We start from the raw sequence: 14149 nt of genomic DNA, 5'->3' as shown, positions 1-14149 counted from the left end.
TTTTTTGCATTAACATAACTGAAAAATAATGTTGGGAAAATGGTCATAATTGTGTTTTTATTTTTTTATTATTTTTTTTTACAAAGTAATAATATCTTGACAGTTCTAAAAATGTCTAACAATTTATCTTATTTGTTTGTTTACATTTTGAAATGAAATGTGGCCTGGGCAAGTTCTTTACACATTTTCTGAGAAATAATATTAATGCATCACATAGCACTGCTGGAAAAGCCATTTAAACATGGTTTCTTTGTGGTCCAGGCTGGTCCAGATGGTTAGTATAAAGTTGACTTGGTAGGTTGTGTTGATAAAGCTGGTTAAAGCTAGTAATTCACCCAAGACCAGTAAAACAACTGCTTTTCCAGCTTAAGATGCTATGCTTTGTTTCCCCCAGCAGGCTGAATGAAAGGAACAATAATAATAATTAAAAAAAGCAGACAGAATTAAGCAAATATTTCAGAAAACCTGTGCTTGGTCCATTGTTTTCTTAGAGAAAGTCGCAGTAGGAAAGCAGAACTAGAGGAGATTCCTTACGGATCAACAGGACGTACAATCAGAGACAACAGCAAACAGAGACAGACGCAGGAAAGCAACAACAAAAAGACATTCTGTCACAGTCACATCGACGGTCAACACGGACTCGCTATACAACCCTACATTAACATCAACCCAAAACCTCTCCGACCCCCAGCTGCATCTGAGGAGCCACCTGACCCTTTAAATCAACCGCTTGACATTTGAGCAAGAGAAGAATCAATACAGATCATTACAGAGGAAGAGTAGATTTATTCCACAGTCTGCATTAAATGACATAAAAGCAAATGAATGAATGGATGAACAAGAGTGAGAAGAGAAAGGGACGGAGGGATAAAGAGATTAGGATTAAATATCATTCTCACCATGTACTGAACGGTGGAGCTGGATTTCCGTTTCTGGGTGGAGCGGGGGTGATGGAGGGATGGAATGAGAGAGTTAAATACATGTGATGAACATTAATCACACAGAATCAGACAGACGTATGAGAGGCAGGAGGGTTGAGAGAAGGTGCGCGTGTGGGTTTTTGGCAAGAAAGTGTGTGTCTGGTGGATAAAAGAGTTCTGATGTGCTCTAATGTACAGAACAGTCCTTCTCTTCTCAGAGATCTTGATACATCATTGTGAACACACACACACACACACACACACACACACAGAGCTGCTGATGGGATTGAGTCACTGCAGGTGTTGACAGGACTGTTCCTGTATCTCTACAGTTAGGAAATTATTTTCAGAGGAAGAAAAACATTTAAGGTTTTGTCTTAAATGTTTTTAATTAAGTTATCATATAATAACTTAATAATATTGATAGTTCATCGTCTAGCTGACTACGTCTTGTATTATTATTATTTTTTTCTAAAATCCTGTCAAATGTGCACAAACTACTAGCTACTACTAAATACTGTAGAAACATAATTTTCTGTAAAGTTGCTTTGTAACGATTTGTTTTGTAAAAAGCGCTATACAAATAAACTTGAATTGAATTGAAAAAAGTCTACTGTCTAATCACATTTAGATAGATCAGAATTATAATGATAGAACGGCAGAATGACAGAATGATAGAAAGAAGGATATAAAGAATCAACAATAAAGACACCGATAGATAGATAGATAGATAGATAGATAGATAGATAGATAGATAGAAAACTAGGATGATTAAACAATTAAAGAGAATGAGTTTGAAAAATAATAGATAGACCAACAGAATGATAAAAGGATAGAAAGATAGAAACGAAAGATAATGAGATATACAGAATGATAGAAAGAATGAACAACTGAAAGAGAATGACAGACAGATGGACAGATGGATGGACAGATTCATTTAATTAAATTACATTTCAGTAAACTCCTCTTCCTGACATTCTGATTCTACTTCCTGTGTCTTCATTCATCTGTAGTTTCTTTCAGCCTGAGATTGTGTTTGTGTATGTAAAAGTTAAACCCAGCCGTGATGCTCTTCATCGCAAAAAACTGAAGAACCGAGAGCGCAGAAAAAGGAGGGAAATGTCAGAAAGGATGAGTGTGGCGAGCCAGTTGCTAAGCAATGAGTGAGGTGCAGTGGAAGCGTCTATTTCTGTCTCCCGGCTCCCGGGGTTCAAACTGCCAGCTATTCCTGGAGCGAGAGCTACATTCCCTCACTCTGGATCGGGATGATGTAGTGGATCCGGAGCCGAGCGGGGCGAGGTGTGGTGTGGGAGGAGGAATCATGGAATGATTGGCAGCGAGAGATGGAAAGTGATGATCACAAAGCCGATGAGAGATCACACCTGCCCAAGCAGATAATGAGAGCAATAGACAAAATGAAGGGTTCCTGCCGCAGGTGCAGTTTAAAGTGAACTAGTGGAGATCATCCACTCGACAGCTAACAAGACGTGAACTCAAATGAGGATGAGGCAACCGCAGTCAGATACGGAGAGAAAATCAACATACAAAATCAATACATATTTGCTACTACACTACTGTTCAAAAGTTTGGGGTCACTAAGATATACACACTTCAACTTAGCTCACATGCCAAAAGTAAATTATCAAAAGTGATTACATTACAAAAGTGAGAACATTACAAATATCAAATATCAAATATATGCTGTTCTATTGAACTTTTTATTCATAAAATAATCCTTGAAAAAAAAAAAAAATCTACAATAAAACATTTTCCACATTGATAATAAGCAAATCAGACAGAATAGTGTGTCATTATAGACTGAAGTAATGATCACAGGTATAAATTTCATTTTATAATATAGTTTAAAAGAAAATAGATTTTTTAAATTGTAAAAATTTTACACAATATTACAGTTTTTACCAGGGTTATTGTAGTTGAGTAAAATCAATTTAAAGGGACAGTGCACCTACAAATAATAACTGACAGCTAGAAAAAGAAAGAGAAATCTGAGGAGGCTGTGGAGCTTAAGTTTAAGTGAACTAACTCGACAAATTTAAAGCGTCATCTTTGAGGTTGAGCTGAAAGATCCTCATTTATTCAGGACTAAATGTAACAGAAATGCGGCATCAGCATGGGACAGAGCTGCAGGATTTTCCTTGGAGTGCTTTTTAGCGCCGACCTCATAAAATCTTGCACGCTAAAAGATTACATAATGTATGATTAATGCTCGGTGTGGAGGGGATTATTCTCTAGATTAGACTCCACATCCAATCCATAATAGAGAGCAGTCACAGTTTCATTTCTAATTCTGCGGTGCAATAGAGGTGAAAGCCGACCTTTTTACTCTGTCTGAGAGGATTATATGTTATCAGAACAAATGAACCTGCAAGTGCACTCTCTCTAACAGCTCATTACGGGTCGGAGGTCAACATCTGTGCACATTCACCTGATACCGCGTGACGCACGGCGGGCAGAACCCAACGCCAGAATGCTCTGAATAGAACTAATGGTGATTTGGGCAAGTCTTAACAAAGACTAAAGCAGTATGGGTAAACTATATCGAGATAATAATGAGATAAGACACAGATCAGAAATTAAAGTAAGATTAAGGTTGAGTGCACAAGCTTATACTAGGGCTGGGCAGTGGTGCAATTAAAAAAATTCTGTTATGTGTAAGTGTAGAGTGTTTAAGGTTTAACCGGAGTTGTTGTGTTAACTATAATTATTAAAAATAATTTCTGTTCATTGAAATAAAGCAAGAATAAAATGTAAATATAATATGAGATATTTGAAAAAAGAAAAAAAAAAAGAAATGCATTGGCAACAATCTTAAATAAGAGGAAATTGAAGATTTAATAATAAAAATAATAATAACAAATCAAAACTTTAAATGTTGCCTTGGCAATTAATAAAAATTACAATTAACTTAGTTTAAGTTAAAAATATTTCTGAGATTTTACTAAAATAAAAATAATTTCTGTAACTGAAATTAAGCTGAAATAAAATATAAATAAAAGATGAAAAGCTAGAAAAAAAAGGTGTGTGGGATTAAATTGTTTTTAAAAAAAATTAACAAACCTGAAATAATAATAATAATAATAATAATAATAATAAAATAAACAAAGTAAATAAAATTTGAAATTTTGCCTTAGCAATTAACTAATATATGTTTAAATTAAACAAATACATAAAAACTATTAAATGAACATTTTAAATGTTGCTTCAGCAATTGAGATAAAATAAGTTTCATTTAAAGTACTAAAATTTCTAAAACAAACTAAAGAAGGTAAATATAAATATTATAAAAACAAATAAGAACAAAAAACACTAAATTACAAAAATTCAGAAAAATAAACAAAAATAAACACTATAAAATAATAATACAATAATTCATCCAATAATATTTATGTTTTACTACTTTAACTTGTTTCATAATCTTTTTTTTTTTTTTACTTAAATTTTCCATCCTTCGAGCGCCACAAAAACTAAACTACTTGAAAATAGAATTAGTTTTAGAAATAGAACTAGATTACTTGAAAACCATTTTATTCACTGAATAATCCAAAAATAGTTATTAGTATGTAGTTATGTAAAACATAATATTTTTTTATTGACTTCAGGGGGAAAATCTCTATATTGTGATATACACTGTGAGCAAAATAATATTATTCATATTATGAAATAAAATTAATATACCACTCACCACCAGCTCATTGTCCAGATTAGTTACAGGAGAATATAATCTTGCAGAATAGATGCACATACACACTGCTAGAACGAACAGAACATAGAGACAAACACTGCGAACGCAAACACACAGATCTGCTTCAGATCAGACACACAGTAGAGGACAAAACTTCCACCGATTTAAAAACAAGAAACTTTCAGGAATCCCTCCTCTATGGAAACTGTGCTTGGCGGATGTGAATAGAAAGAGAAAAAGGTATGAAAAAGAAGGGAAAGAAGAGAAAGGAGTGAAAGTGGGTCTTACCTTGACATCGGCCTTCTTGTTGAGCAGGCTCTTGGCTGCTGTAGACGGAGAGAGAGAAAGCGCAAACATCAGCACACTGGGATGGGAGCAACAGTCAACATCACCGGAGCGCTAATGTTGCTCGGCCAAACATGTCACATAACCATCCGAGCCAGCTGGGGAAATCCCTCCCGCCCCACATCCAGAGGATTACAGCTGTCTAACACACTACGTGTGGAGCACATGTCCACACACACATCACGAGTATGCACTGTCCAGCCCACAATCAAACCTGTTAGAATTAATGACCAAATCTGACCAAAACATCCCGTCCAGCAGTGAGGGGTTACTGATTGGCGCTGGTGCACATGCAGAAGGGTGCAATCACACACACACAGTTACCCGACTGAATGAAGATACAGCATTGACTTCTGTTTTATATCATGCAAATGAATAGCTAATAAATATTCATAAAACAAGGTCAACTTACTGGATTTTTCATTGTTTTAAGCATAAATCAGACAAAATTGCCTTTGCTTTATGCTTGAAACAAGGTAAAAATATAAAAAAAATATACATATATAGAAACAGGGTATAGGTATTGAGAATGTTTTTTTAAAAAAAATAAATAAAGATTACATTTTTCTTGTAATTGTAAACCTACTGTAAAAGTAAATTAAACCCTAAAATAAACTAACCCTTTAACCCTGATTCTGCCCATACAATAAACCTTTTGGGGAAAATGAGGAAAGAACAAAAACAAAAAGCCATTTACACTACCGTTAAGAAGTTTGGGGTCTAAAAGGTTGTTTTCATTTGATGTTTTTGAAAGATCTCTTCTGCTCACCAAGGCTGCATTTAATTGATAAAAATACAGTGACACACTAAAATTTTGAAATTATATTATATTATATAATATATTATATGTATTATATTATATTTAAAATACTTTTTTTTGTTAATACATTTTAAAATATTTATTACTGTAATGCAAAGCTGAATTTTCAGCATCATTACTCCAGTCTTCAGTGTCACATGATGCATCAGAAATCATTCTAATATACTGTTTTTCTGCTTAAGATCAGATAAAACACCTTTTCTGCTACTTTCGCTCAATTTGATGCATCCTTGCAGAAAGTAATACTAAAAAATAAACTGACCCCTAACATTTTAAACAGTAGTGTATATTATTCCCTTCATCTATAAATCATTGTTTTAACCTCCAAAAGGCAGGTTTTGTCAGATTTAGTTCACTTCTATCCCAAAGGACAGCTCAATAAACCCACAGACTCACGCACACTGCAGTTAAAGCACGATACGCTCAGATATTTTGTTCATGTGGTGGCAAGGACCTGCACAATGCTGCATTTTCTTGCCACAAATGAGAATATTGAAGTTTGTCCAAGTGATTAAAAACAGTCAACTGTTCATCACTAAAATGAAATCAAATGAAATGGAGCTGGCAAATCCTATATTAACTTTAAATCTTCACTGCCATGGCAACACAGAAATAAATATTAGTAGTGTTTCTACGGCGCTAAAGAACCCTGACTTTATTAAACCGTGCAGATAAGAGGAAGGTGTTCTTTGGAGGGAGGGTTGAGAAAGACAGAAAAAGAGAGAGAATCTTACCTTGACACAAATGTTAGAGGCAGAGAGGAACGGAGAGAAGGAGAGATTAAGAAAGAATAGATTTAGAGCGAGAGATCAGCACGGGTTCATCTGGAGTGTGTTTATCTGGAAGAGGGCAGGGGGTTCAAATGTGTGTTTCTCATCTAACATATACAAAGTTTGTGTTTCATTCTTTGGTTTTATTTTCTAATCTTTATCTTGTGCCATTTTCACGCCTTTTCCTCCATGACACACTTGTAGTGACACCTAGAGGTGACAACAAACCTGATTCATCTAAAACACCTGAGACACACACACACACACACACACAACACTAAAAAGACGTGGAGAACAAATGCATCTGTGACGGGCATCTGTGGGGGAAAAAAAATTCTACAAAACAGATCAAAACTAAATATTCAGACCGTTAGGAAATATTTTAAAATGGTCGAGCAGTGCACTACGGGCAAAGAAAAAAAAAGTGTTAGATGCATTGCTATCCAACCAAACTAATTTCAAATTGTGCAACTGTGTTATAATGATTATCAAACCAATTTCACACAAGTATAAACTCCCTAGACCAGTCTTGCTACTGCAGGACTACTGCAGACTATAATTTCATATCCATGGATTATATTGGAATAATGCTGTTGATTTTTACTACAAATACAGGTTCCCCTCAGTGTGAAAAAATGGTAATATATTTTAAGAAATATATTTTAAGGCCAAAAAATAAATGTATAGTCCACTCAAAAATGAATATTATCATTTACTCACCCTCAAATTGTTCTAAATATGCATTTGATCATTCAATATGTTGTAAGTATGCATTTCTTTGTTCGATTCAAAACAAGATAATATTCAGGAGGAATGTTGTAACTAGTTTCAGACCTGAAACAATTTCAGGTCCCACTGCCTTCCATAGTACAGCCAAACAAATACTATGGAAGTCAATGGAAGCCAAATCCATTTTATTTCCACTGTATGAGCAAAAAATACTATGGAAGTCAATGGGACCCAAAATCGGTTGACTTCCCTAGCATGGACAAAAATACTATGGAAGTCATTTTGTCAGTCAGTTTGACATTAACTGTACAGACAAAAATAATACGGAAGTCTATGTGACACGAAAGCGTTTGGTTACCCTCATTCTTCAAAATATATTCCATGTTCTAAAAAAAGAAAGTATTGTAAGTCATACAGGTTTAGAACAACACAGAGTGAGAAAATGATGAAGGATTTGTCATTTTTCACTAAGAAAATAAGCTTTGGCAATCAACAGTCCACAAAAAAAAAAAAAACTGCTACATGGATGCTGCAACCAGCCAAGAGTCAAAGTGCCAGATCACTGCAAACAATCCTAGAATTTAGTGCTGAAAGGACATTGAACCCCCTTTCCTGAACACACTGGTTTAAGACACATGCACTCGGATCAGATCAGATCAGGCTTCTCCTGCATCAGGAGACATGCGTTTGCTCTCGTGCAACGTTCAGTCATCAGCAGGCAGGCAAGAGAAAGAGAGAGAAACCTACAATTAAGAGATCGTACACATTAAAGAAACCCAAGGGAGGAAGAAAGAGGCAGAACACTGAAGAATGACAAATCTACAAATGGATGGATGGAGCAAGCAGAGACATAGAGGAGAGAGAATGAGAGCATATAGAAATCAGAAGAGATAGAAGGAGAGAGAGAGAGAGAGAGAGAATAAAGGGACCCTGATGGAAAATCCAGCTAAAACCAACTGCTGATATCGGCACTTTAAATCTGACTGGCCCCCTGCTGCACTATTAATATTCAGGATACATTGATTTTAGATTAACCTGGACATAATCATCACATTAAAACAAAATGAACTGTGGTTGGTCACTTTAAATCAAAGTCAGATGTTGTAAATCTGCAGTCACACTAGACTTCATGCTCCATTCACTTCTAATCATATGCATGTGAGACCAGAAACAATGAAAATTCAGCTTATACAACACTAGACCTTCTGCAGATAATCAATATAGAGACTATGCTGGTCTCAACTTGGCATTTAATGACATTCAACGGTCTAGATTGACGGAGGGGTCTGGTTTTGATCTGGTTGACGATTATGGTCAAGCAGATAAGATTTGGTAACCGCTTTAGAGAACAAACCAGCAACCACAATAAAAAAAAACAAAAAAAAAAACAGCTTGACCGCCTTAAACTGATATGACCTGGTGTTTCCAGCAGGGGAGAGAAAAACACTGACTGTGATTTGCAACAAAATGTCATTTATTTTCATTTCAATCTGTCAATTTCAAAGCATAAATGACTTTGACCTTTGTTAAAGTCATCAACTTGGGTAGACTGGTGTTTACGGATATGATTATTCAATAAACAAAACATTTCTTATTATCATTGTTTAAAACAATTGTGCTGCTTCATATTCTTGTTGAAATTGATGCATCTTTTTAAAAAAAAATTTTTTACACGATTCTTTGATGAATGAAGAACAGCATTTATTTGAAACAGAAATCTTTTGCAACATTATAAATGTATTTAATGTCACTTTAAATCAAGCTTTAAATATTTAAAATATAGTAGAGTATATCATATTATATTAAATGACGCATTCCTTAGAAATTGAACCCATGCACAGCTATTCTAACACAAACAGTGCATTTTAAATCCGCTAGGTTCACGCATTAATAATTCTTAATCTTATCTATGATTTAATGCATTACGCACCACTGCAATTACAACAATTTCTTCTCCAGAATTAAAATTTTAAGCTACAAGAAAACCAACCGGGTCCATTTATGATCAGATATTAACAAACTATGGCTGGTTACACAGCTCAGGGCAATATGAACAACTCAACGTGCAGTGATGCATATCGCAGTCAGTGTGAACGGGGCTTTATGAAAACAGCAAGAGAGAGAGATAAAGAGGGAAAAGAGAGATACTGTAGAACTGAAGGACTAAAGAAAAAGAGATGTAACGGCCATTCCCAAAGTCAGCCAGCGATGTCTGCAGACCGCTGTAACCTCGTCATGCTCCGAGCTTCATGCTGAATATGAATCATGAGGAGGAGTACATGAAGCAGAGAGGATGGATGGGGGATTGGGTGAGACATAAGGGGATGAGGGCTACCTTGTTCCACCAGACCGGCGGTGGTACCGGCCGCTGCAGAGACGGAGGCGGGTGCCGTGGTCTGCCTGCCCACTGCCAGACACACACAAACACACACATATGCCCATCGTGCCACAGACTACTGGTTCCCAGCTGGTTTTGCCAGCACAGTACCGACACTGTTTAGAGTGCACAATAATAAACTAAAATGTCCTGAACGCATCTATGGCCTATGAAGCCAGTTCCACACCGTGTCCTCACCAGACACAATATGACAAAAGGATAATTTACATGTTGATCAGAGTTTAACCAGTTTTTGTCCTAACCAGCTGCTGGAACAACAGCATTTTCACAATGAGAATCTCAGGTACCGATTATGTACTTCATTACGTGACTTTGAATATCATTCTGTGTGGTGATCTTTATAACAAATCCTGGATTTTTGAATCATGAATTTTCTTTTTAGAAAGTGCTAGTTTAAAATTGCTAAAAAGAAAATAATTTAGAATGGTAAAAATTCAATTTCGAAAACCATTATTAAATGTTTTAAAATACTGTATCTAAACATTAAATTACTTCCAAGCTCTCGATTGAATATCGTGTTTTCCGGACTATAAGTCGTACTTTTTTTCATAGTTTGGCTGGTCCTGCGACTTACACTCAGGTGCGACTCTCGCGGCTGTAGACGGTAATGTTTTCTCTTGGTTCTAAATAAATGTGACTTATATATGTTTTTTTCCTCATCATGACTTGGACTGATGCGACTTATAGTCCGAAAAAATACGATAATTTTAAACTTTTAAGTTTAATTGATAGAGTGAAGACTATGTAGTGTTTTATTTTACATTTAATTACATCATGGTATATTTAACAATATAATACTACTGTTATGATCAACTTGCCTGAAAAAGTAAAGCATTGGTTATTCCATATGTATCTTTCTTCTTTTGCATTTATTTGTCCTGTTGCTTGTCATTTGCTCATATTTTATGAGTGGTTACTTGTTTATTTCAATAATTGTTATAAAACTTAATTATATAAGGGGAAACTGATATCAAGAATTGGATTCTAGGCTTAAAATCTTACCATAACTTTATCTTTATCAAAAAAGGACAAATTTTTTTGCATTCTAAATAGGTTTAAATGTCTCATTTTCATCAATGGTCTCTTAACCTTTCTCATGAAAAAATGTATCAAACTGAGGCTCTCCACATTTTGCTGTTGATGTCACACTTACAGGTGCACAAGCTCTAGAGTTAATCATAATCATAAACTCAAAACTAAACCAGGTTGGATTTGCTTATTTTTGTCAACTCTAAACAAACTCTGAAACTCAGATTAGGTGATGTGCCACCTGTCCATGTTGATTCATTTTAACATCTACAAAGTGACAGGTGAATTTACACCAAAACAGACATACGGCCTTTTACATTAGACTCAATTTTAGGCCACGGCCCACCAGTTGAGAACCACTGCTGTAGACACTGAGAGAGAAACCAAAGGATAGAGCAGTCTGTTAGCATGGAGAGAGTTAGCTGGAAACACAAGCCGCTGTCTGCAACCAGAGAGGGATCTTGAGAGTCCATTACAGTAGGTGGTGTAATCATATAATAAGGTTTCCACCGTCACTCTGGAATAAAGAAAAGGCTCATTTTCTTGTCAAGCGCTCCACGGGGAGCCTCTTTCTCCTATCAGCGGGGAACGTGTCACTTTCGTCAGCGCCAATCTATGCTACGGCAAAACAGAATAAAGCATTTATTTGGGGGTTGGAGTTTTGGAGAGAAAAAGTGATAGAATGACAGAGAAGACAAATATAAAAAAAAAAAACTCTCGTAAGACATTAAAGAGGCTATATTGTATAGAAAACATGAAGTTACTTGTTTGAATTTCCTAATGTCAGTAGCAAATAACAAACCAACATTTACTCGATTCAAACAAACATACAATATACTCCCCTTCATGAACAAATTTTTTTTTTTTTATGATTCAGTCAAGAAAAACTTTTTTTTTGGAGTTTGGATCAGTCTAACAAGTTGCATTCATCAGAGCGGTTACTAAATAACACCAGAGTAATTTAATAAATTGATATTTATATGAACAAAACAGTTCAAAATGGCATTTTAGTGTAAAAAAATAATAGAAAAATAGTAGCATGTAATATTTGTTGACTATAACTGCCTTTATAATAGAAGTTGGCATTTGCATAACAGAAAATATAATATAATCACTTTTATATTTTAAGTATATAAAAGTATATAACATTAAGTACATAATATATTTGAAATATATATATATATATATATATACACATTTAAATCGTACATATATGTATATATATATATGTATATATATATATATATATATATATATATATATATATATATATATAAATATGTATACATACATATATACATATATTTTTCTATATATAAGAGAAAAAAAAAATATATGTGTATATATATATATATATATATATATATATATATATATATATATATATATATATATATATATATATATACATACATACATACATACATACAATTTTTTTTTCTCTTATATATATATATATATATATATATATATATATATATATTAGAAAAATATATCTTATATAAAAAATTTAATATAAAAATAATAAAAAAGTATAAATGGATATAAACAAATATCTAACAAATATTTACATTTAAAAAGGCAATCCACATATACATATATTTATTTTAAACATAGCCAATTTCTATGTTAAATATTTTCTATCATTAAATAACCAAGACAAATAGCTGAAGTGTCTTTTTTGGATATATTTTTCTCTCTCTATCCAAACACCCCATTAAGTGCCCTTATAAAATGAACTAAATAAGTACATTTAAATAAAATGTATACATTTTTATATCAAGAAATTATGTTTATACGTCAATATCTATTCTTCAACTTGGATGGGTCATTGTTGAAGAGGGAATTAAATAGTCACGAAAAATTGTCATTTAAGGTACAAGAAATCTTGATTAAATTATCATAGAACTTCAAAAGGAATAAAATTATACATCCCTTTTTAAAAAAAGAGAGAGAGAGAGAGTGAACAGAGGCTGAATAAAGAACAAGGGAATGACATACGAGGGCAAGTGCGTGGAGTGACGCTCGGACACTCCCACGCCTCCTCTACCACTGAGTCACCCGCGGGACGAGGTAATTACAGTAATGAGAGCAGAGAGAGGACGGCTGACGAAAGAGAGAGAGGGAGAGCATCTAAAACGCTCCTCAAACAGGAACACTGTTGCTTCCGCCCACCAGCCTGCTGTTGAAGTGCGAGCGAGTGACAGCGTGTGTGAGTGTGTGTCGGGATGTGAGAGAGCAGATGCTTCATTACAGCAGAAATAAATCACATGTTATGTGATCTATCTGTTGCGCTTGCTACAGAACCACTCGTCTCTGAACCAATCTGTCAGGACACGGCCCGACTCTGAACGTCCAGCTGCTTGCGAAATCGAATAGTTGGATTAGAAACAGAGTATCGCTCCCTTAGTTGTGGGATTTCTTGCCTGGTGCTTCAAAGCATAACGCAGGATTTATTAATAGCATGAATATTTAGCTTTGAGATCATTTAAAGAGATAGTTCACCCAAAATCGACAACTCGTCATCATTTGCTCAGTCTCATGTTGTTTCAAACAGTATGATTTTCTTGGATGTTAGGCAGAATGTTAATGCTGTTCTTTTTGACAAAAGTGAATGGTGACCATCTGTCCAATAACAATACAATAAAAGCACTATAACAGCAATTTGTGACTTGTGCACTATATTCAAAGTCTTTTGAATCCATATGACAGCTTGTGTTAGGAAAAGAGCTTTTATATTCACATAAAGCTATCATTTGGCTTCAAAAGTTGCATAGACTAAAATAACCATACTGGTTTGGTAGAATATGATGGTGAGCAAATTGTAAAAAAAATTTTTTGGGTGAACTTTGATTCAGTGTTGTATGGAAGCCTGTTTCCGCCACTGAATAAAAAATGTAAAAAGTTAATACCGACTTTTTATAATCACAATTTGGACTTTTTTTCTCATAATTGCTTGATATAAACTTGCAATTGCAATTCTATTTTTTTTCCAGTGGCAGAAACGTGCTTCCGAAACTATATATATATATATATATATATATATATATATATATATATATATATATAATAAAGTAAATCAAGCTGAATATTTTATTTTAGACAAAAAATTCTTAAACTTTAAATAAAAGTGATAAATGCCTTGGCAAATAACTAAAATAAAAGAAGCTCTAAAAAAGTTTAAATCTAAAAATTTCTAACACAACAACTGAAATAAAAATACATTAAAGCTAAATAAAAATAAGAAAAATTAATAAAAACGGCAAAAACACAAAAATTCCTAAAACAAACTAAATAAAAATTCAAACTGAAAATAAAAAAATAAATGCTAATTCAAAATATGAATACTTAATTGTACATAAATAATACAAAAATATCACCGTTAAGAGTTCTTGTTGATTCTTTTAGAATATTGATTCATGTAATGATTTGTCT

At 34.0% G+C, this 14149-nt stretch overlaps 1 protein-coding gene across 26 annotated transcripts in view; it reads right to left on the bottom strand.

Annotated features, from left to right (window-relative positions):
- Nucleotides 1–14149, bottom strand: part of LOC127966071 (calcium/calmodulin-dependent protein kinase type II subunit beta) — a 63383-nt gene that overhangs the window by 17585 nt on the left and 31649 nt on the right. For 7 of the 26 annotated variants that reach the window (XM_052566910.1, XM_052566919.1, XM_052566925.1 and 4 more), the window contains exons 13-15: nucleotides 9623–9694; nucleotides 4912–4949; nucleotides 900–932 (exon numbers count right to left, since the gene is read on the bottom strand). In XM_052566910.1, the coding sequence (XP_052422870.1) occupies nucleotides 900–932; nucleotides 4912–4949; nucleotides 9623–9694 (143 nt within the window). The remainder of the gene's footprint in view (nucleotides 1–899; nucleotides 933–4911; nucleotides 4950–9622; nucleotides 9695–14149) is intronic. The other 19 variants (XM_052566915.1, XM_052566927.1, XM_052566908.1 and 16 more) reach the window with 5 other exon arrangements.

The sequence above is a fragment of the Carassius gibelio genome, chromosome B10 (genome assembly GCF_023724105.1).
Source record: "Carassius gibelio isolate Cgi1373 ecotype wild population from Czech Republic chromosome B10, carGib1.2-hapl.c, whole genome shotgun sequence".
Classification (NCBI taxonomy): Eukaryota; Metazoa; Chordata; class Actinopteri; order Cypriniformes; family Cyprinidae; genus Carassius; species Carassius gibelio.
The sequence above is the reverse complement of the archived record's forward strand: the minus strand, read 5'-3'. Positions and strand labels throughout refer to the sequence as shown.